The 23455-nt window shown below is 39.9% G+C and overlaps 1 protein-coding gene across 2 annotated transcripts in view; it reads left to right on the top strand.

Moving 5' to 3' along the window:
* CSMD2 (CUB and Sushi multiple domains 2) overlaps nt 1-23455 on the top strand; it is a 1405803-nt gene that overhangs the window by 334222 nt on the left and 1048126 nt on the right. For both annotated transcript variants that reach the window (XM_077296071.1, XM_077296070.1), the window contains exon 3: nt 6385-6497. In XM_077296071.1, the coding sequence (XP_077152186.1) occupies nt 6385-6497 (113 nt within the window). The remainder of the gene's footprint in view (nt 1-6384; nt 6498-23455) is intronic.

Genomic DNA, 23455 nt, shown 5'->3' with positions numbered 1-23455 from the left:
CAGCACTGGGTGCCTTTGGATATTTAGCTATACCTAAGCAGTTGTGTTGCTTTCTTTTATTAGGTGACATTGAATGATTTTGCTTCTCATCATTTGACAATGATTTAACTACTGTACAATATTTGGGCTGTGAAGGATCCAGAGGTAGCAGTTGCAGCGTTCTCATGGTGCTGCAGGATGTCCAAAGGCCCCTCTGGCACGTAAAAAGGCAACAGCATGATAAATGGCAGATGGCTAGTGGGAGGTACAGATTTTGCATTGATGTCTGGGATCTTGGATGGAGCTGTAGCGGAAGGAAGAGGAAATAAAACATGTAACAAGAAATGTACCATAAGAATCTAAGCATGTAAGATCTAAAAGCTGAAAACTACCCAGAGCTATAATTCACTCGGAGGGTAAGATGGTTTTCTCGATAAACCATATGTGGCTATGTATGACTTCTCTGGCATAATCTGTCCTTTGCTCTGCACATGCACAACATGTATTCAGATGAGAACGTTCTGGCGATTTCAGGTTTCAGAACCTTGAAGGAAGAGAATTAGCATTACAATGCATTATCCGGCTCTGTCACATTGATAGCTGCCACTGTCAGACAACAATATCAAGAAACTTCCAGCTCTCCTTGGATCACAGAGCCCTTGCAGATGACAGATTGTGAATGCAGATCTTAGCCGTGCTGTACATAATTCAATCAGAGCCATTTCAGACAGTCTTTCTCATCCCTAAGGATTTGTTTCTCCTGCTTTCTAATCCTTTCTGTAATTATTGGTGAGGTTAAGTGATCTCCGCTTTAAAAAAGCAAAATACTTATACGGATTCCCACACTGTTCTGCTGCTCACAATTATATATGGGCAGCCAGGATGGCAGCCGGCAAACATGTGCCGCACACTGTACAAAAGTATTGTAGGGTGTTCTTCTGTCATTTTAGATAGGGGTAGCAGGGATTGGGAGGGAATTTCAATTTTCATATCCCGTTTAGTGATGAGCAAGTATACTCGTTGCTCGGGTTTTACCGAGCACGCTTGGGTGGTCTCCGAGTATTTGTTAGTGCTCGGAGATTTAGTTTTTGTTTTGACACAGCTGCATGATTTACGCCTGCTAGCTAGCCTGAGTACATGTGGGGGTTGCCTGTTTGCTAGGGAATCCCCACATGTATTCAAGCTGTCTATCAGCTGTAAATCATGCAGATGCATCAACAAAAACTAAATCTCCGAGTACTGACAAATACTCAGAGACCACCCAAGCGTGCTCGGTAAAACCCGAGCAACAAGTGCACTCGCTCATCGCTAATCCCGTTCCTTTTCCTGACCTGAAAACATTGGACTTTCAGTCATTCAGCCACTTAGAATTTGACACTGTCTGGAAATTCATGTTGAGACCTTGAGATCCCCTTCATTTAGTTTTTATGGCCAATTGCCCCTTTGCAGCAGTACACATTAAATTTTACAGAAGGAATCCAAATTTTATTACAATAAATTGAAGATATTGTCTAGAAAGGTTATAAATCAGCAGTAATGATAGCGTTTCATGTTCTAAAATAGAAGTTATATAATCCTAACTATTCATGACTTTCGGATATGTGATGGACGCTTAGCCCCAAGTATCGTGATCAGAACTGTAGATCACAGATTGTGATATAGAACCACAAAGCAGTCTTGTTTAGTTGTTAAAAAAGTTGTCCACACCCGGGATATGGACATGTTTTACAAAGGCAGGGAATGTTTTAAAGGGTAATCTGCCATCAGGTTTTTGACATCTAATCTGAGAGCATCATAATTAAGAGAAATACTTTGATTCTAGTGATGTATCACTTACTGGGCTGCTTGCTGTAGTTTTGAATCAAGTGATATGGGTTGGGTTATATAGAGCTCAGTATTCAGAGAACTGGTAGACATGCAGCAGATAAAACAGGTATTTTATCAAAACTGCAGCAAGCAGCCCAGTAAGTGATACATCACTGGAGTCAGGGTTTCTGCCCCTACATAATACAGGTCTCAAATGGGGTAGCAAAAACTTGCAGACAGATTCTCTTTAAAATAGAAAATAAAAGCATTACTGTTTAAATCACATCAGTTCCGCCGCATTCATCCTTTGTAATGTGGTGCCACTTACTTTCTTTGGTTCATCACCATGCACTATATTGGCACTTTTTTAACATTGTCTTTTACATTATTTCTAATAAAGTATTGTACTTTTATTGTTCATCTTACGCCTCTCATACATGGAGAAGTACATCTAATATCTAATAACACAGACTTGGACATAAGAAAGTTATTCATTAGATTTCAAATACTTTGCCCCACCGCAAAGGATAGGCCTAATTAAAAAAAATGACAAATTTTGAGAAAGGTCCTCTTTAACATGAAAATTTAGATGGGAGAAAATCTATTCTTTCACTTACTGAAGTTGCCTAATAATTCTACACAAGAGAAAACCTCTTGACTTAAATACTCAGGTTTCGGGTTTATAAACTTTTTGAATTGACCAGCAGCACTGTAATTGTTCAATAATAAAACTAATCATAATAACTGTGGACACAACAGAGTTAAAGATCCCCTCCTCAAACGTCTTGCTCTTTTTCGGATTATTCTAGATGGAATTTTATATCTTCTGCACTAATCATACTTGTTCTTTGGGGAATACAGGAAGATTATAGTACTGAGCTGCCTAGAGGTCATGGTGACATCATGCCGCAGCAATTTTACACAAAATAGCTTCCAAATTGTAAGCCTGCAAGTACAAGCCATGCGAGTTGAAAGCCATGACCTTGTCAGCGTAATCATAGGGATATCTAACTTTTATATCTGTGACTGTTCTCTGTATCCATGGACAGAGTGGAGGGATTTACTTAAAATTTACAGTAAAAAGTAAGAACCAAGAAAACGAGGCGCATGTGTTTGACACTGTCAAGACGCATTTTACACACACATCAGTAGTCTGAAAAAGTGTCAAGAAAAAGTGTTCTGGCTAACAGAAGTTGTTATATGCACAAATACTACTATGGGCATTGGCCACTTTAGTTTAACAAATGTGTTGAGTGACATGATATATAGGTATGACATGTTCTCCTCCTGCACTCCTCGTAGCTTTCCTCACACACTGCACAGCTCTCCTGTCCATAAAATGGTGGTTGGTGGAGGAACATGCGACCAGACCAGTCCATCAGTCTCCTCCAGTAGAATAGTAGCTTTCTCAAGGAAGGTGGGAGGTTTTCAGTTGGATGAGACTGATGGACAGGTCACATGTCCCTCCCTCAGCAGCCATTTTGATAACAGAAGTGCTCTGCTACCTGTAAAAAAGACTGCACTAACACATACAGGTGGAGGACCTGTAATACTTATTTTATATTATTATATTAGTAGGTGCCACGAAATCATGTCCCCAACATATTTTTAATATATACATACAGTGGCCAGATCCTTTAAGAATGTCTTTGTTTTTTGCACAAATTACTGTTCTACATAGGTGCAAGTAGTGAAGAGACATAAGAAAGAAAAATGTTCATACGTGACTAATGATTAATGTGGAAAGTGCAACTTTTCTTTTTGTAAGCAATGACACAGCAAGACTCTCTATAGCACAATGAATCCTAACAGAGGCAAACAGCACTGGCCTACAGTCATGGCCAAAAGTGTTGGCACCCTTGAAATTGTTCCAGAAAATTAAGCATAACTCTCAGAAAACTATTGCAATTACACATGGTTTGTTATACAGATATTTCCTTTGTGTGCATTGGAACAATGCAAAAACACGGAAAAAAAAGGCAAATTTGGCAAATTGGACATCATTTTACACAAAACCCAAAATGGTCTGGGCAGAATTTTTGCCACCTTTCCAAAATTGTGGGTAAATAACTTTGTTTCAGCTTGTTCAGACTCATCTATGGCAAATAACAGGTGTGGAAGAATTTTACTCAATCTTTGTATTGTGTGTCTGCATGTGACACACTAAGCATGGAGAACAGAAAGAGGACAACAGAACTGTCTGAGGACTTGAGAAGCAAAACTGTTGAAAAATGTCAACAATCTCAATGTTAAAAGTCTCCGGACATCTTGATGTTCCTTTTGTCCACGGTGTGTAACCTAATCAAGAAGTTTACAACCCATGGCACTATAGCTAATCTGCCTAGATGTAGATGGCAGAGAAATTTGAAAGGTTGCAACGCAGGATTCTGCTGACACAGACATAAAAAAAGCTAGACTGCATTTTTCAAAATGTAAGTGAGTAACCAAAATCCTTATTGCAAAGTGTCTTGTGGACATATGAGACCAAGAAAGAGCTTTTTGGTAAAGCACATTATTCTTCTGTTTACCAAAAAGTGAATGAGGCCTACAAAGAAAAGAACACTGTACCTACAGTGAAATCTGCTGGAGGTTCATAGATGTTTTGGAGTTTTTTTGCTGCCACTGGCACTGGGTGCCTTGACTGTATGCAAAGTATCATGAAATCTTAATATTACCAAAGGATTTTGGATTGCGGTGTAGTACCCAGTGTCAGAAAGCTGGGTTTGTGTCCTAGGTCATTGGTCTTCCAGCAAGACAATGACCTCAAACACACTTCAAGAAGCTCCCAGAAGTGAATGGAAACAAAGCACTGGAGAGTTCTGAAGTAGTCATCAATGTGTCAGGATCTAAATCCCATTGAACATCTGTGGAGAGATCTTAAACTGCTGTTGGGAGAAAGCACCTTTCAATTATGAGATACCTGGAGTAGCTTGCAAAAGAAGAGTTGCCCAAAATTCAAGTTGAAAGGAGGAAGAAGCTTGTTGTTGGCTACAGGAAGCTATTAATTGCTGTTATTTATTTCAAAGTGTGGACAACCAAATTACTAAGTTGAGGGTGCAAACAATTTTATGCAGCCCATTTTTGAGGTTTAGTGTTAAAATATGTCCAAATTGCCTTATTTTCTATATTTTTTTGTGTTGTACAAATAGACACAAAGGAAATAAACATGTGTGATTGCAATCATTTTCTGGTGAAAATACTTCATTTTCTGGAACAATTTCAAGGGTCCCAACACTTTTGGCCATGACTGTATATGCGGTCTGTCAATATGTGACAGCAAGAAAATGCTACATGTTATAACATTCTTGTTGACAACATTGGCAAGACTGGCAAGACTGATATTGATGGTGTATCTTGAAGCTTTTGGCTCCGATGCAAAAGCTCCAACTGGGCCACCAACTATTGCTGGTCTTTACCAGCAATGGGTCTTTTCATATGGGCCTAATGCAGCTTTTGGGTCCTTTATACTCAAGGGTTCAGGTGCGATTGCAACCTCTGCATCTATTATAGTTATGCCTCTGCTGATTAGTACTGTAGTCTAAACAGTAGACCATTGGGGAAAGATGCCTAATTTATTAACCCATTTAGCACATCTTGGGCTGTCTATATGCTACAAAATGAAATCGTCTTAGCTATATGAATGACCCCCTTTTTTTACACCACTTTTCGTAATAAATTTCTTGGGCCGCATTCTGCTATGACATAACTTTTCTGCTAATTCCCTTCTCTACTGTTAAAAAATGAATCGTGACTTAAAAAGGTTGAACATTTTTGCACAAAACATCTTACTGTTGCAGATAATTTAATAAGTATCTCCCAATGTCTGTTGTTGCTTATTGCTTTGCTTCAAGTTCTAGCCTTTGTCTGTATATATCTAAACATTGATAACTTTTGATGAAGCCTTGGTGCCTTCTGCATTGAGTATATAGCTTCAGGAGTGTACCTGTCTATTTTATTAGTTTACCAGAGAAAATATTTCTCATTGTAGAAATACATTTGCTATGACTAGAATACCTTGTTAATTCTAAATGGCATATCTTGTTCACAGAATGTTAAAATAATAAATAGGTATATATATATATATTATGCTGGTAACCCATGTTAGTGGAAGGTAAAATAGTATCTTTTTAGCGTTAAGAAATATTTAATTATATATTTAGTACTTTACAAACATGTAAAAACAATTATGTTGTTGCATTGAACTCTATGGAAAAGATATCCCGTAATCTGCAAAGAAACATAGCATAATAATAATAATAATAATAATAATAATAATAATAATAATTTTAACAATGCTGTGATTTTTGTGAGAGGTGGCACTTTTCCTTTACAGAACATTTACCATATGTTAATGCTTAACTTGACTCTTACTTTAATTCTGCACATAATGCAATATGGAAAATGAGAGGGTATTATGCCTAAAATAAAGATGGTATTATAAGCAAACCAGTTATGTGAAGGTTTATAGTATTAATAAAATTGAAAAGACAGGTGGGAAAGCTGCCATAAAATTTGGTTTATATGCTATCAAAGAATTTACAATTCTCTCCGCTGGTCATGGTTTAAAATGTTAATTCTTTGTCTTATTTCATTTCGTAGGTTAACAGGTTTTCATCTTCCAGCTCCAATTGTGAGCAGTGGGAACCTCCTAACTCTGTGGTTGGTGTCGGACTACGCAGTCAGTGCTCAAGGGTTCCGCTCTACTTATGAAGGTCAGACCGGTGTGAAATTAAAAGACTTGCTGAGATTATTTCAAGAAAATATTATGCAGTTAATATTTATATTTTCTATTCACTGTTGTCAATTGTTTTGAATCCATTTTACGATATAGTCTGAACTGTGTACATTTATTTGAGGAATTTATACAACACTGGAAAATCATTCGTATTCTTCTTCTGGCAATTTAAAGGGAAACTATCAGCAATATTTCACCCCCAAACTATTTATATGTGCATGGTAGCTCTTTCAAAGATAAGTCCAGTAATACCTTTACATGCCCAGTATGTTCCTCTATTACTGAGATATCAGCATTTCAGTTGATATGTAAATGAGGCTATAGATCTGTAGCCTCTGTCACTCCAGATCTGTTCCCCTCTCGGCACCGCCTCCTTCTGCTTAGCTGAAAACTTCTATGTTGTGTGACTTCAGGAAAAGAAGCCAACAGTCAAGCAGGAGGAGGCGACACTGGGTGGGAATAGAGCTGGAGTGACATAAGCATCAGATCATTTAAATATCAAATATTAATTTAAATGCTGATTTCTCAGTAATGGAGAAACAAACTGATCATGTATCTGACCATGTTGGATTAGTCTCTGAAAGACCTACATGCGCATATAAATAGATTGTGCGGAGTTCAAATGAAATTCTTTGGAAAAATTCCCTCTAAAAATAATAATTGCAGCAATTTTTATATTCTTAGTATGCATACAATATTCATAAATCAACAGCACATATGAAAATAAGAAACTTTATGATATATCTTACCAGAGAATTCTGCTTCATTCTCTGCCAGAATTGATCAATCATTATCAAAATTCTCAATTGTGAGATAAAATCTGTATTCAGTGAAGACTTTCCATTACTGAGAGGAGATGGGAGTTACTGATGATGAGAGTCTATGCAGATAGGAGGCAGAGGATGAGGGAGGAGCTACAGGCAGAGCTCCTCCTTCTTCCCCCTTCTATCTACATATAATTGTCTCCAGTAAATGCCATCTCCTCTCAGTAATGGAAATTCTTCACTGAATCCAGATTTTATCTCACAATTGAGAATTTTGATAATGACTGATCAATTCTGGCAGAGAAAGAAGCAGATTTCTCTGATAAGATATATTACAAAGTTGCTTATGTTCACATGTACTATTGATATATGAAATAAAAATTAAAACGTCAGTTCTGCTTTATTCTTTAGATATGATTTTGTGTAAACAGCTCTAATTGACACCTTTGTGTGTGTATAATGCTGTACTGTATAAAAACACACCCGTGACCTGATCCTACAGTCATGTGTTACAGTCTTTCATCCTCCCACCCTTACCTCTTCTGTACACTAGCAAGAAGAAGAGAAAGATGTAGTGACTGAACACACGATCACAGCTAGTTTCCATAGTCTGCATGAGATTTACAGATATGAATTAGTAAGTGTTTAATCAAGAAAAAAATCTAATTTTACAGCAGTGCCCCCTGATGCCTGCCAAGCTGATGGGAGTAAAACACAGCACCTGTGCAAACTATGCAAAAAACTTATGATGTTTGTCAAGCAGAAGGTTTTGTCTCCTTCTTTATAATTTTTTCGCAACTTATCCCTTATCCATTGGAAAAACTTTCTGACCTCTAGTTGTTTGAGCGCTGGTAATCCCAAGAATCCAGAGAATGGGATTCCAAAACTTCTGGAACCGAGTTCTTGAATAAAACTGAGGTGCACATGCCCAGCTTCATTGTCACTGGGACGGCCAGAAACAAATGCTGAGCATGCGGCTTCCGATTAACTCTACAGACAATTTCCAAAACGTGTTGGAGAAAAGACTTGGCTTCTATTTTAGAACCAGGGTACCTCTTGACCATGAGCTGTGCATGGTGCGGCATGGCTTCAGGTGAATAGGGTTGAGCAGTAGTATCAGACACGGTCAACAGACAAAGTGACGCCATGTTTGAGAAAAACAAACTGCTTTTAATTACCCCCGAAAATCCTTTCAAAAGAAGCCAAATAAGAAAGTGTTATGAAAGTTTAAAATAGTTGCAACCAATCACAGCATAGCTTTAATTCATTACATTCTGCTTGGAAAAGTAACTACTGGCCAATATCCTTTTTCATCAATTCAGGAAATCTACTAAGTGAAAAACAATGGAAATTCAATTCCTACAGTGGCGCCATTCCAGCGATGTTCTCGTACGATGGAGCTAGTGAGTGCCCATTGTTTGGCTACAACTGTCACTATTTTGTCTGTGTGGATGTGAGCCCTGACTGAACATTGGTGCGTTGCAGCAAAACAGTGTCTTTTTGGCTGCAGGAGGCATATGACCCAACAATGCCACCCTCCGGGAACAGTGGCGCTGACATGGCTGGAAAGGTGACACTGCGGGAGAGGAGTATCAATTATTTCATGTTTACTTGATTCAGCTGGAGTTGTTCACTAGTGGAAAACCCCTTCAAGGGAATGTCTATAAATTATTTCTCCTCTTTCAGTATAGTGCAAATTAGTGCGGCATTCCAAAATATTGTGCGGCATATTGCATCTTATAAATGTTTGGCTTTATGTAGTATAAAAGGAGAAAACGTTACTTCTAGATAGAATGCTATGGTATTACTCATTAGCTTTATGAGTAACATTTAAGGACAGGTAGCTATGTTTAGACTTTTGGTTTAGTAAGCCTAGCCGCCATTCAAAATGATCATCCCACATTAGCAGAAGGAGCAGGTGTATCAGACATCTGGTGTACATTACAATGAATTATTGTTATTATTTTTGAGTGAATTAATTGTGCTGCAAGCCATCTTTTCCTCAGCACTGTTTTAATTACCATAGTCGCCTGTTGATAGAACGCTACAGCTGTTAATACTGTATCGAAATTCCAACACTAGAAAAAGACATCTTGAGATCGGGATTAGCGCTCTTGGTCACTTTTCTATGACAACTTTTAAGGATGTGTCTTTGGTATATTACAGAACATGATAGATTTCCGCAGACGTGAAACAACATACAGGACCTTGATGAACCTTCAGTTAGTAAAGTTTTGCGCAGGCAAAGGCAGAGAGGTCGTTGAAATGACACAGAAGCATCTGTCTCTGGATGGCAAATGTAGCAGCTTGCTGCTGCCCATCAAGCAGGCCGCCATATACCAAATCTTACAAGCTGCCTTCAGAAGTGTCTTGTCCTTATTTTTTAATATGCGTCACAAATATCTCCTGTCAATCAAGTACAGAGAAATGCTCAGGGACCCACTGATCCAGGTATGAAACATCTCAACAAAACCACATCTTATAGGATTAACCCATTGAACTGCAATTTCCGCTTCACAAATTCCAGGACATAAATAAATATATCAAGTCGTGTGCAAGATTAGCCTCATGTAAATCATGCTTTCTGATATTTATTCATCTCACAATCTTGGCTAGAAAAGTGGACTATTTTTGATTATCTATAATATGTTAGATTACAAACAAACAACACAGTAATTGCTTTCATGTTCTACTGTATTGTCAAGTAGAGGATTGGAAAATCCACCGTTGTTTTCAAAATATTCGCTCTGTCTTTGGTCCAGGATCTCTATTTCTCTGCAAATTCTGATGTGTTTATACCATTAATGTGTCAAATAGGAAAACCCCTTAAAATATAGTATTGGATTTGTATTTAAAACAATCCTCCAAGTTTCCTTAAATATAAGTACAACCTTTCATGATGGTGGTTTAGTAATCAGTACTTTATAATCATTTTGCCCTGTAATAAAGATCAGCTCTGTTTGCATTGACTTCCAGTTGAGCCTCTGATAGGTTCCTGTTTATACACATCAGCCAATCTGCAGATACAGAGCTTCAGGGGGCAGGAGGAGCATGAACCAATGGTGAGACAGGAGTTGTGTCTCAGACTACCCAAGACATGAATGAATAAATGTATTTAATAGATAAATGGCAATAGTGCATGGAAATTAGATAGGGTACTTAATTCACATGTTTTTTTCATAAACCAAAATAAAAAAGCCATCCCACCACTTCATGGTGACCCTAATTGGGTAAGTCCTAACTCTAATATTAAAAACCTTAGAGTTTGTCAAGTGACATGCATGTGGATAAGGGCTGAAAAGGACTGGGCCCAGCTAGTAGACACACAGCCATGGTGAACCATATCAATATAATATCCTGCTGAAAGAAAAGTCAAGGCACTCCTTTATATGCACATGATGCAAACAGACTGAAAAAACCCAAAGGATATGAACTGGGATATAAACTGGTCTGCATGCAGCATGTAAGCACACGTTCACGCTGACCACTGAACAGAAAAAACAAAGACAGAAACACAATGATTGAATACCCTGCAGTAAAGAAATAGACAGCATAGTGCATGAAAATACTATACGGTACTTAGTTAACATGCTTTTTGATAAAAAAAAACAAGCTGTCTACCACTTCACAGTGACCTAAACTGGGATGGTCATAATTCTAATATTAAAAACCTTAAAGTTTGTTAAGATTTTTCTATTTAGAGGCCAGTGTGAACATGTTGCATGCACACCAGTTTATATCCCAGTTCATATCCTTAGGTTTCTTCCATGTAGATACAGATACTGTAGATAAGCTGTGGTCATTAAAGATGGGCAGATCGATTCTAAAAATCCAAATCATCGGGAAGGTGAATAGTCTCTGGTCACTAGCTTTGCAAAATGTTTGCCTTCAGGGATCCTCCAGGCAGCTTTTGATTAGTTGGGATGGCTTTATATAATCTGTTCATCACGCCACAATAATGACGTCACCCCACACCAGGTAATCAAAATCCATGTCAGCCAATCAACAGCCACATCGGATATTTTAAATGGTATGAGCTCCCATCCAGTGACTCTAGACTATTGGTCGATGGACTGGAGTCCCACGAATCTATCCACCTGATCTCTAGTAGTTATAGATAACAACTCTGGACTAATGAAGCTGAGCTAAAATGTTAGGAAGCTGCAAAATCTAAGAAAAAAAATAGCAGGTAAGCATCCTTCTTAAGTGCTACCTTAAAGTAATTTTTTTAGATGACTAAACACTTTCTTTAAGGGGGAATTTTCAACTTTAACATTAAAGGGAATCTGTCAGCAGGTGTTTGCTATGTAATCCGAGAGCACCATGATTCCATACATTTGTAGTTTGCCCAGCAGCTTGCTGTGGTTTCAATACAATCTGTGTTTAATCAGCAGAGGAATATCACTAGATGACTAGGATTTATGTGTCCGGCTGTCAGGCTAATCTGTGTAACCCCACCCCCACCACTGAGTAGCACCTTGCTGACAATTTACAGTGCGAACAAGAAGCTGCCAATCAAGGGTGTGGGCGGGGTTATAATGAGCTTAGCAATCTGAGCACTGCTACATCTACAGCAGAGAAAACAGGGATTATAGGAAACCTACACTAAGCAGCTCAGTGAGTGATACATCACTGGAATAAGGGTCTTTTCCCTACATCCTGCTGCTCTCACATTCCCTTGCAACAACTTGCTGATAGATTCCCTTTATTGGCATACATGTTCTTTATGGACCATACCTATCTCGAGAACAGAGTTTGCCTGTCTGAAATGAGAATACCCTATTAAGTAGAAACAATCCTACAGTATCTCATAGTTTTGTAGTAGCTGGTAGTCCCCTAAAGCTACTGGTAATCTATGATTTTTTTAAGACATAAATAAAACCCCAAAGTCTGACAACAATGTTTAGCATTTTAATGGCACAACACTACACAATACTTAAATGATCCAGTATGTTGATTATTATAAATCTGCTTCGAGTTCTTATTTGTCATTTTGCTAAAAAATTTTCAGCAGGATGTAGGACTGATTAGTTCTGTAGCGGTCTTCTTAGAGTCCAGGTCACACAGCACTGACTCACCCACAGTAGGTCAAGCTGTACCCATTCACTGTCAGTGTTTCTGGCTTTCGGTATGCAACATAGGAAGACATAATAAAAGAGTTTTATGAAAGGTCTTGTACAAGAGCAAGAATCACAAAAATTTTGGGCACAAATTTCTCTTCCTTTGCCACCTACGTCTGAAATTATAGTCTGAATGAATCAACTAATTGTAATATGTAGCAGAGCAGTAAGAGAGAGGGCAGTGTAATCCAAAAAGCTTGGATGGTTTTGCTTTGTCTGCAGTCCGACAATTTATGATCCAAAGTGGCCTTCTTTTATGACCAGTTTTCTTCTGCCGTAAGTCAAGACTAGCATGGGAGAAACTCACTTTTGGGCTTCCAGAGAATGCCATTGAGATATATATATATAGGAAACTATCATAAATGGAGGTCTGTGAGCTGGTACCCCACTGAGTGGTAGAGCGAAGAGTCCATGCCACTCTTCTAAATGTACTATTATTATATATTTTTGCAAAAATCTCTACGCTGTGTCAAATGGTTGTCTCATTAAAGTCAATGGGATAATCTGTATGCCAACGAGCATATTACTTCCAAAGCCCAGGCTGTCTTCTACCAGAGGTCTAACATCCTCTACTAGTTCAAATTAGCCAGCCAACTCCCATCTGACACCTCAACCGCAAAATCAAAGTTGTAACAATTTATAAAATATACCGAAGTAATGTATAGCTAATTCAATGCCATAAACATACAGTACAAAAAATACAATGGTAATATCAAATAACAAATAACATATACAATAGTACATGCATCATTTATACAAGTAAACGTGAAATAAATAATTGTAGAGAAATCATTAAAACAGGATAGGTGAAAGAGAAGTTAAAGGGAATCTGTTAGTGGGATTTAAATAACTATTTATATGTGCATGTAGGTCTTTTAAAGACAAGTCCAGCAATACATTTACATGGCCCCTTGTTATGTTTTAGAGAAACCAGCATTTTAATTGATACGCAAACGAGGCTAAATAACTAGTAAAACATCTGAAGCATCTCTCACTCCAGCTCTATTCCCCACCCAGCGTCGACTTCTTCTGCTTGACTGATGTCTTGTCTTCTTTGCCTGAACTCACACAGCATGGAAGCTGTCAGTTAAGCTGGAGGAGGCGACACTGGGTGGGGAATAGAGCTGGAGTGACATAGACATTTGCATATTAATATAAAAGTTGATTTTTCAGTAATGGAGGAAAGAACTGGCCATTAATGATGAACGAGCATGCTCAGATGAGGTGTAATCCGAGCACGCTCGTGTGTTCGAGTCGCCGTGGCTGTATGTCTTGTTGCTGTTCGACAGCCACAACACATGCAGGGATTGTCTGTTTATTAGGCTCGGATATACACAACATACACTCCGCTTCATAGCACATTGACAGGAAAGGACGAAAGTTCAGCGCATACAGGAAACTTGCAGAGAGCCATCAGTGACATTGGATCTTGCAAATCATGTTAATATGCTGACAGGTGCACGGTCATATGACTAGTGGGACAACTAGTCTTGGGAAATCATCGCTTCCTCGACTAGTCTGACTCTAACTAGCATATCACAAATAGACTATTACATTTTGTTTTGGCATAAACTGCAATCAAATATGTTTGTCACAGTTCCACCCCTCAGTGTGTTTGGGATGCAGTTACTGACAGCTTGGCCATCAAATCCGGTGCAGGGGGGGCTGAAGCTCTCAGTACTTTGATTGACAGCTCAGTCATCCTATCTGGTACAGCGATGTCCTGAGATGTCAGTGTGTTGATTGGAAGCTCAACTATCCAATCTGAGACTGGGAGGCTTTGGCCGTCTCCCAGTGTTCATTATCCCAGGTGATTGCCATGCTAATAATCTGAGCTGTTTCTCCCAGACCTCTGCCAGACGTACATTCAACAAGTGAGGTTTGTGCTCCTTGTGCCTTGAGTTCTGCATGCTTGGTATTTTGTTGTCTGACCTTGGACTTCATTCTGACCACCCTTCTGTTTAACCCATTCTGCTCTGATCCGTTATCCTCCTGGTATCCTGACCTCAAAATGTTACCTGATCACGCTTTTGTCTCTTCACTCTGCTTATGACGTACCCTCCTGGCTCCTGACCTTGGACTCTTTGACTATTCTGACTCAAGGCTTGGCCGTGAGAAATGACTAGTGTCACAATGTAGTGCAAAGAGCTTGATAAGCAGGGTATTAATATAAAAATAAACACATGTAGCAGACTGGGGTGCATGGGAGACCAGTCAGGCCATGGTGTAATTTTTATTGTTCTTTTGGCTTGAAGAAGGCCTTTTTGGGCCAAAACGTTGCTTCATGGAATAAAGGTTATGTTTTATCAATATTTTCTCTGGTATCTCGGAATCTTGGGTTTTCTAGCTTCCTTTTAAACGTAATGTCAGACGCAACCGATTTGCAGATAATACTGTCATGTCGGACGCTGTTCAGACCAGGTCGTCCGACAGACAGCGGTAATTCCGCTTTTGACCACTATTTACTCATTGGCGTCTGCTAGATTTTGTCTAGCTGTTCCGGGGTAAATTTACCTGATCCTCGGATTGGAAGCTGGGCCATTTCCATGGCCTTTAAATAGTTCTCCTGATCATTGGGCGTCGCCGATTATAGCTTCTGTCTTGCGTTGTTATCTCGGTCTGGAGTGGAGAGCTGGTGGTTGGAGATTCGTTGCTGGTGGTGTATATTCCTTCGTCTTATTTACTCCTTCCTATATTTGTGTTTATTTTGCCCTGCACATTTATAGTGTATTCCTGAGTGTCTGCGGCGTGGTGTATATTTTCCTTTATCCTTGTCTGTGCTAACTGTGGGTATTTAAGTATTACCTCTTCACTGGGTGGTGAGTGGAGGTTTCAGCCTAGGGCTGAGCTCAGGAGTTAGGGTGAGGTTCGAGGCCTGAACATGCACACCATCAGTGTAAACTTCAGGTAGAGGGTCAGTCAGGATTTCCCTAGTCTTAGGGAAATTGCAGGAGCCCGGGTTACTAGCTCTCGCTCACCAAGTCTCTCCCTGACAAATACGTGGTTGTGGAAGAACGTAGTCATGTTTTTTTAATTCTGTATAAGCCATTTATATTTATTAATGAAGTATTTTAAGCATATATCACTTCTTTACTGTAGGTCAAATTGCTTTTATTCTTTTTATTTTATTTCCCTTGAAGTAAGAACTAGTAGAGAAATCAAAATAAGTTGCCGCAATCATTATTGGCCGCTGGACAATAATTCTTATTATAGGTCAGTTTCCTGTGCTGGATTTTATAGTCTCTTTGCTTCTCCTTCTTTGACCTAGAAGTTATAGAATCATTATTATTTATGGAAAAGATTTCACTGGTGAAACAGTCCTGACAATTGCACATTCTAACAGCTGGATTTCGAGAGCAGTGCCAGTTTAAGTGGCCGTGAATCTTCTCAAGATGGCTTACAGGCATTAGGATGCCTAGTTCTCTTGGTGTGCCAAAATCATTTATATTTGGAACAGACTTAATCTTTGCTAGCGGAGCGAGCAGTTGCAGTGTTTAAGCGCGTTACAGTCCCTCCCTTATATTTGATGTAGTTGTATTCTCTTCAGACCCGGGCACCTGTCACATGTCCTGCCAGCTTGTACGTACAGAATGGTGCAGCTGATTGCATACGTGTAGCCCTGTCTCTGCACAGATGCATAATAGGCGGGTGCCAAATTCTATTATATGTTGCAATGAAACAATTTAACATGAGGCATAAACAATAATGTGTTACAATGAAATGGATACAATGTATAAATATAAAATCCAGATGCGCTCTGGGAATTCTTGCATTTTCACTGTATTATTGTCAACCTTGAGACATTTTACGAAATCTTTTTTTCATTGTATAAGAATTGCAAAGCTGATTTGCTGTCTCTGTTCACTTTGACCACTGGGTGGCAGCCATCTTTAAACTCTACCAGTCTCATCAGTTGGCTGTATCCATAACGCTGCCTTCATCTTGCATTTCTTTGAAAGAGCCGAGAACAGAGCGAAGGACATGGTTTCATGTTATCACTGATTCACAAAGCATTTGATTAAATTGGGCAGCTTTTCTTAAAAGGCGTAATAACTCAGAATACAAATTTTGACCAAAAACAACATGACTTTTGAAATGACACTCTCGCTTAGATGTTGATATGCACCACACAAAATGAGATCCTTAGAACCAGTAACTCTAAAGATATTGCCTGGGTTGACACAGATTATATATGTTTTATTATTTCTGTGTGCAGAATGAAAATGTTAAACATGCATTAGGAATATGCATGAAGATAGGTAGAAATGATTTCTCGATGAATGGCTCTCGTAATTAGTGCAGCTGCATCTGATGCATAATGCTTGGCATATGCAGCATAACGAACATAAGCAACTTCTTTTCCAAGACCTATCAAGAGAATGTGCACAGAAGCACAAGAGTAGAAAAGAACATTTTTGAAAGAAGATGCCTTTACAAATCTTAGGTCTTACATTCATTACCATTCTGTTATGTCCCAGGCGTTCAAATGTATTAATCTGAAGTGATGTCTATGATAAACGAGAAGCTAGCTACTTTCTCTTCTTAAAATGCACTCTCATTAAAGTTTTTATCTTCCTAATATATTGGAATCTTCATATTATATAGCACCGTGTACTTACAATTGCTCATTTTGTCTTTCTACCCAATTGATTCTTCTCTTTTCTATTAAGTATATGACATAGGTCTATTAGGTCTCCTCTTAAAGAAGTGAGTCGCCCGCCAGGCCCGTGGGGTACTCGGTACCACCTCCGGTACTTAAAGGGGATGTCACGGTGGCAGCAACCCGGTCCCTGGCCCTGGGTGCCCAAGTAAAAGGGAATGACTTTAAAGAGGTTTTGAATATAAAGTTTGTTTGTTACGCCACCTGTGGTATTTGGTCAGTGGGGACCGACGTTGCTTAAAGGGGTCCTCTGGGGTGATGTTATGCATAGCTCCCAACCGTCCCTCATTGTGCGGGACTGTCCCGGTTTTGATGCTTTGCCCTGCTGTCCAGCACAGGACGCTCTGATCCCGCAGACAGCAGGAGTAGCAGCCGACACGCCCTCTTGTATTAAGCCACGCCCTCTGCAGTCAGTTTATCTTCCAGTGTGCGTGGTACATCTCAGAGGGAGAGAGGAGACATGTTTGAGGTACGTGTCACACCCCTTGTGTTAGGCCACGCCCCTTCCCCTTTGGGTATGTTCCTAAGTGAGTCTCCAGTGTGCATGCGGTACAGAACTTCAGAGAGGGAGACACTGAGAGGGGAAACTTCTGTTCTTTTAGGTACATAAGTTACAACACAGTCAGTCACCACCTCCAGGGCTTATCTGCCGAACACAGCCCTGGGTGCCGCAATAAGCAGCAGACCAGTGGACTGCTGAGCTAATCTCATGCCTGGCTAGTAAACTAATCATGCGTGGAATGAGTGGGGCTGAGCAAGGTGGGATGAACACTGACGAGTTGTATGGAGTGGAAACTTTGTCCCTCTTTCCCATCTTCAAAAGTTGGGAGGTATGATGTTATGGCAGCTAAGATGGTATAACTTTCCACAGGTGCAGTTGGGTCCCCAAGGCTCCCAGTGTGTAGATGAAGATGGTGAATGGTGCAATAAGAAGCGGAAAGACACAGGTTTGCAGTCTCTTTACCTGGTTTACTGGAAGCTTCAGGCAACCGCAGTCAGGGTACCAGATCACAGGTACAGGCAGGGTCCAGCCGGCTTGGAAGCAAGATCAGAGTCCCCTCTACCAGGTGGAGTTAGAAGCCTTCCTACCAGCACTTTGGTGTAGTCCCTTGCTGCCTGTGGCTTTGATCAAGGTCATCACAGTTCTCTCTGTCCTCCTAAAAGGTGGGACACAAACCCGTATGACAGGTGGCTCAAGCCTTTTTACAGGATCTGTATCATGACTCGGGCTCTATGCACCACTGTGTCTCCTGGGTATTAGGGCGGACAGGTTATGTGTAGTCCAGCTGTCCCATTGGTTTCTGCTGTGCCTCCTAGAGTCTGACACAACCTCGGTCTACCGGCTACCAGAATCCGTGCTCTGCAGAGAGGTAGCTCAGTCACAGCTATCCTCCCCAGTTGTCACTCTCCTGTGCTTTGCTCTCCTGCATGCTCTCTACACTGTGTTCTTCTCTCTGTGTTATCTTTCTCCAGGAGCTGCAGCACCCTCGTGGCTGCAGGGCCCCTCCAGTCCTTCTGACTGCTCTCTTTTCTTTCTGCCAGGAGCTGAAGACTCCCACATCTGCTCAGCTATACTCCTTGCTTACCAGCTATGCCTAAGCTAAAGTTCCGTAACAAGCTCCTCTCTGGCCTTCTCTAACTCTCCTCTTAGCCTCAGACTGCTGCTGTCTGCTGTCCAGTCTACTCTCTCTCCTCCTACTCACTGACTGACTTTCCCTCCAGACCAGAATATTTATATAGGGAAGTTCCCCTGAAAACTGGGTTCAGAGCTCCCCCTTCTGGCCTAGAGTGTGAACATGTTGCATGTTTGTGTATACCTGATAGAGAAGATCCTCCTTTGCTTCCAAGCCTGACACCGCTCTCCCCATGAGGAAAGCAATGCCACTGTGACAACCAGGACCCTGGGGTGTCACAGAAGCACTCTCAGTAAAGTTTTTATCCTCCTAATATATTGCAATCATGATATTATATAGCTCCGTCTTCTTACAATTGCTCATTTTGCTCTTCTACCCAGTTGATTCTTTGTTTTTCTATTAGGTCTATGACTTCACGTGATTAAACCAAAATAGAAAAAAACACATTTAAAAATTGGTTGTGCTGCTGCAAAAAAAATCTCTTGCTGTGATATTCTTTGAATGTTCTTTTTTTACAGTGGGGAAAAAGTATTTAGTCAGCCACCAATTGAGCAAGTTCTCCCACTTAGGCCGGCGAAACACTAGGCATATGAAAATACGGTCCGTTTTTTATGGCCGTAATACGCAGTAATTGTCCCAAAACACTGTTCCGTATTCAATGCGAGGATGCGATTTTTACGGACAAATTTATCCGTGTGTCATCCGTATGGCATCCGTATTGCTTCCGAACGGCGTTTTTTTCTCACAAGCTTGCAAAATGGACATATCATGGTTCAATCGGCTCAAATATTCTACATATATACAGTCTATATATATATATATATATATATATATATCAGTGAGACATATATATATATATATATATATATATATATATATTTATATTTAATTCAGCGCTACATAGCAGAAAAGCCGGTAATTCAATTGCCGGCTTTTGCTCTCTCCTTCACAAAACCGACATGATATGAGACATGGTTTACATACAGTAAACCATCTCATATCCCTTCTTTTATTACATATTCCTCTTTACTAATGTAACAAGTGTCTCTGTGTAAAATTTGGGGTCTCTAGCTATTAGATTAAAGGGTTAAATCCTGGAAAAAATTGGCGTGGGCTCCCGTGCAATTTTCTCCGCCAGAGTGGGAAAGCCAGTGACTGAGGGCAGATATTAATAGCCTAGAGAGGGACTATGGTTATAGGACCCCCCCGGCTAAAAACATCTGCCCCCAGCCTCCCCAGAAAAGGCACATCTGTAAGATGCGCCTATTCTGGCACTTAGCCTCTCTCTTCCCACTCCCGTGTAGCGGTGGGATATGGGGTAATGAAGGGTTAATGTCACCTTGCTATTGTAAGGTGACATTAAGCCAGTTTAATAATGGAGAGGCGTCAATTATAACACCTATCCATTATTAATCCAATAGTACGAAATGGTTAATAAAACACACACATATTATTAAAAAGTATTTTAATGAAATAAAGACACATGGTGTTTTAATATTTTATTATACTCTTAATCCACCTGAAGACCCTTGTCACCTGAAATAAAGTTAAACAAAACAACCAACAATATTCCATACCTTCCGTCGTTCATTCTTGTCCCACACTGTAAATCCATCTGAAGGGGTTAAATCATTTTACACCCAGGAGCTCTGCTAATGCAGCTGTGCTCCTGTCTGTAAAACTTTGTGAATGAATTGAATGCAGGGGAATGTCCTGTAGTTACCTCGAATCGCGGTGATGCGCCCCCTGCTGGATGAACTCATATGAACTCGAGCCTGGGAACTTTTCAGAATATTTCCCACGCTCGAGTTCATATGAGTTCATCCATATCATATAAAAGTGCTAAAACATAAAAAAATTATATAAATGAGATATTGCTGTAATCATACTGACCTGAAGAATAAAACTGCTTTATCAATTTTACCAAATGTGGAACGGTATAAACGCCTCCCCCAAAAGAAATTCATGAATAGCTGGTTTTTGGTCATTCTGCCTCACAAAAATCGGAATAGAAAGCGATCAAAAACTGTCACATGTCCGAAAATGTTACCAATAAAAACGTCAACTCGTCCCGCAAAAAACAAGACCTCCCATGACTCTGTGGACCAAAATATGGAAAAATTATAGGTCTAAAAATATGGAGACGCAAAAACTTTTTTGCTATAAAAAGCGTCTTTTACTGTGTGACAGCTGCCAATCATAAAAATTCGCTATAAAAAACGCTATAAAAGTAAATCAAACCCCCCTTCATCACCCCCTTAGTTAGGGAAAAACAATAAAATTAAAAAAAAATATTTATTTCCATTTTTCCATTAGGGTTAGGGCTAGGGTTAGGGTTGGGGCTAGGGTTGGAGCTAAAGTTAGGGTTAGGGTTGGGGCTAAAGTTAGGGTTAGGGTTGGGGCTAAAGTTAGGGTTAGGGTTGGGGCTAAAGTTAGGGTTAGGGTTTGGATTACATTTATGGTTGGGATTAGGGTTGGGATTAGAGTTAGGGGTGTGTCAGGGTTAGGGATGTGGTTAGGGTTACCATTGGGATTAGGGTTAGAGGTGTGTTTGGATTAGGGTTTCAGGTAGAATTCGGTAGTTTCCACTGTTCAGGCACATCAGGGGCTCTCCAAACGCGACATGGCGTCCGATCTCAATTCCAGCCAATTCTGCGTTGAAAAAGTAAAACAGTGCTCCTTCCCTTCCGAGCTCTCCCGTGCGCCCAAACAGGGGTTTACCCCAACATATGGGGTATCAGCGTACTCCGGACAAATTGGACAACAACTTTTGGGGTCCAAGTTCTCTTGCTATCCTTGGGAAAATAAAAATTTGGGGGGCTAAATATCATTTTTGTGGGAAAAAAATATTTTTTATTTTCACGGCTCTGTGTTATAAACTGTAGTGAAACACTTGGGGGTTCAAAGTTCTCACAACACATCTAGATAAGTTCCTTGGGAGGTCTAATTTGCAATATGGGGTCACTTATTGGGGGTTTCTACTGTTTGGGTACGTCAGGGGCTCTGCAAATGCAACGTGACGCCTGCAGACCAATCCATCTAAGTCTGCATTCCAAATTGCGCTCCTTCCCTTCTGAGCTCTGCCATGTGCCCAAACAGTGGTTCTCCCCCACATATGGGGTATCAGTGTACTCAGGAAAAATTGGACAACAACTATTGGGGTCCAATTTATCCTGTTACCCTTGTGAAAATACAAAACTGGGGGCTAAAAAATCATTTTTGTGAAAAAAAAAATTATTTTCCCGGCTCTGCGTTATAAACTGTAGTGAAAGACTTGGGGGTTCAAAGCTCTCAAAACACATCTAGATAAGTTCCTTAGGGGGTCTGCTTTCCAAAATGGTGTCACTTGTGGGGGGTTTTAATGTTTAGGCACATCAGGGGCTCTCCAAATGCAACATGGTGTCCCATCTCAATTCCAGTCAATTTTGCATTGAAAAGTAAAATGGCGCTCCTTCCCTTCCGAGCTCTGCTATGCACCCAAACAGTGGTTTACCCCCACATATGGGGTATTGTCATACTCAGGACAAATTGCACAATAACTTTTGTGGTCTAATTTCTTCTCTTACCCTTGGGGAAATAAAAAATTGGGGGCGAAAAGATCATTTTTGTGAAAAAATATGATTTTTAATTTTTACGGCTCTGCATTATAAACTTCTGTGAAGCACTTGTTGCGTCAAAGTGCTCACCACACATCTAGATAAGTTCCTTAAGGGGTCTACTTTACAAAATGGTGTCACTTGTGGGGGATTTCAATGTTAGGCACATCAGGGGCTCTCCAATTGCAACGTGGCGTCCCATCTCAATTCCAGTCAATTTTGCATTGAAAAGTAAAATGGTGCTCCTTTCCTTCCGAGCTCTGCCATGCGCCCAAACAGTGGTTTACCCCCACATATTGGGTATCAGCGTACTCAGGACAAATTGTACAACAACTTTTGGGGTCCATTTTCTCCTGTTACCCTTTGGTAAAATAAAACAAATTGGAGCTGAAATAAATTTTGTGTGAAAAAAAGTTAAATGTTCATTTTTATTTAAGCATTCCAAAAATTCCTGTGAAACACCTGAAGGGTTAATAAACTTGTTGAATGTGGTTTTGAGCACCTTGAGAGGTGCAGTTTTTAGAATGGTGTCACACTTGGTTATTTTCTATCATATAGACCCCTCAAAATGACTTCAAATGAGATGTGGTCCCTAAAAAAATGGTGTTGTAAAAATGAGAAATTTCTGGTCAACTTTTAACCCTTATAACTCCCTAACAAAAAAAAATGTTGGTTCCAAAATTGTGCTGGTGTAACGTAGACATGTGGGAAATGTTACTTATTAAGTATTTTGTGTGACATATCTCTGTGATTTAAGGGCATAAAATTTCAAAGTTGGAAAATTGCAAAATTTTCAAAATTTTTGCCAAATTTCAATTTTTTTCACAAATAAGCGCAAGTTATATCGAAAATTTTTTACCACTATCATGAAGAACAATATGTCATGAGAAAGCAGTGACAGAATCGCTAAGATCTGTTGAAGCGTTCCAGAGTTATAACCTCATAAAGGGACAGTGGTCAGAATTGTAAAAATTGGCCCGGTCATTAACGTGCAAACCACCCTTGGTGGTAAAGGGGTTAATATCTGCCCTCAGTCACTGACTTTCCCACTCTGGCGGAGAAAATTGTGCTGGAGCCCACGCCAATTTTTTCCATGATTTAACCCTTTAATTTAATAGCTAGAGACCCCAAATTTTACACAGAGACACTTGTTACATTAGT

Source organism: Ranitomeya variabilis, chromosome 3, assembly GCF_051348905.1.
Source record: "Ranitomeya variabilis isolate aRanVar5 chromosome 3, aRanVar5.hap1, whole genome shotgun sequence".
In the NCBI taxonomy this organism is placed as follows: Eukaryota; Metazoa; Chordata; class Amphibia; order Anura; family Dendrobatidae; genus Ranitomeya; species Ranitomeya variabilis.
This window is presented reverse-complemented; position numbering and strand designations above follow the sequence as displayed.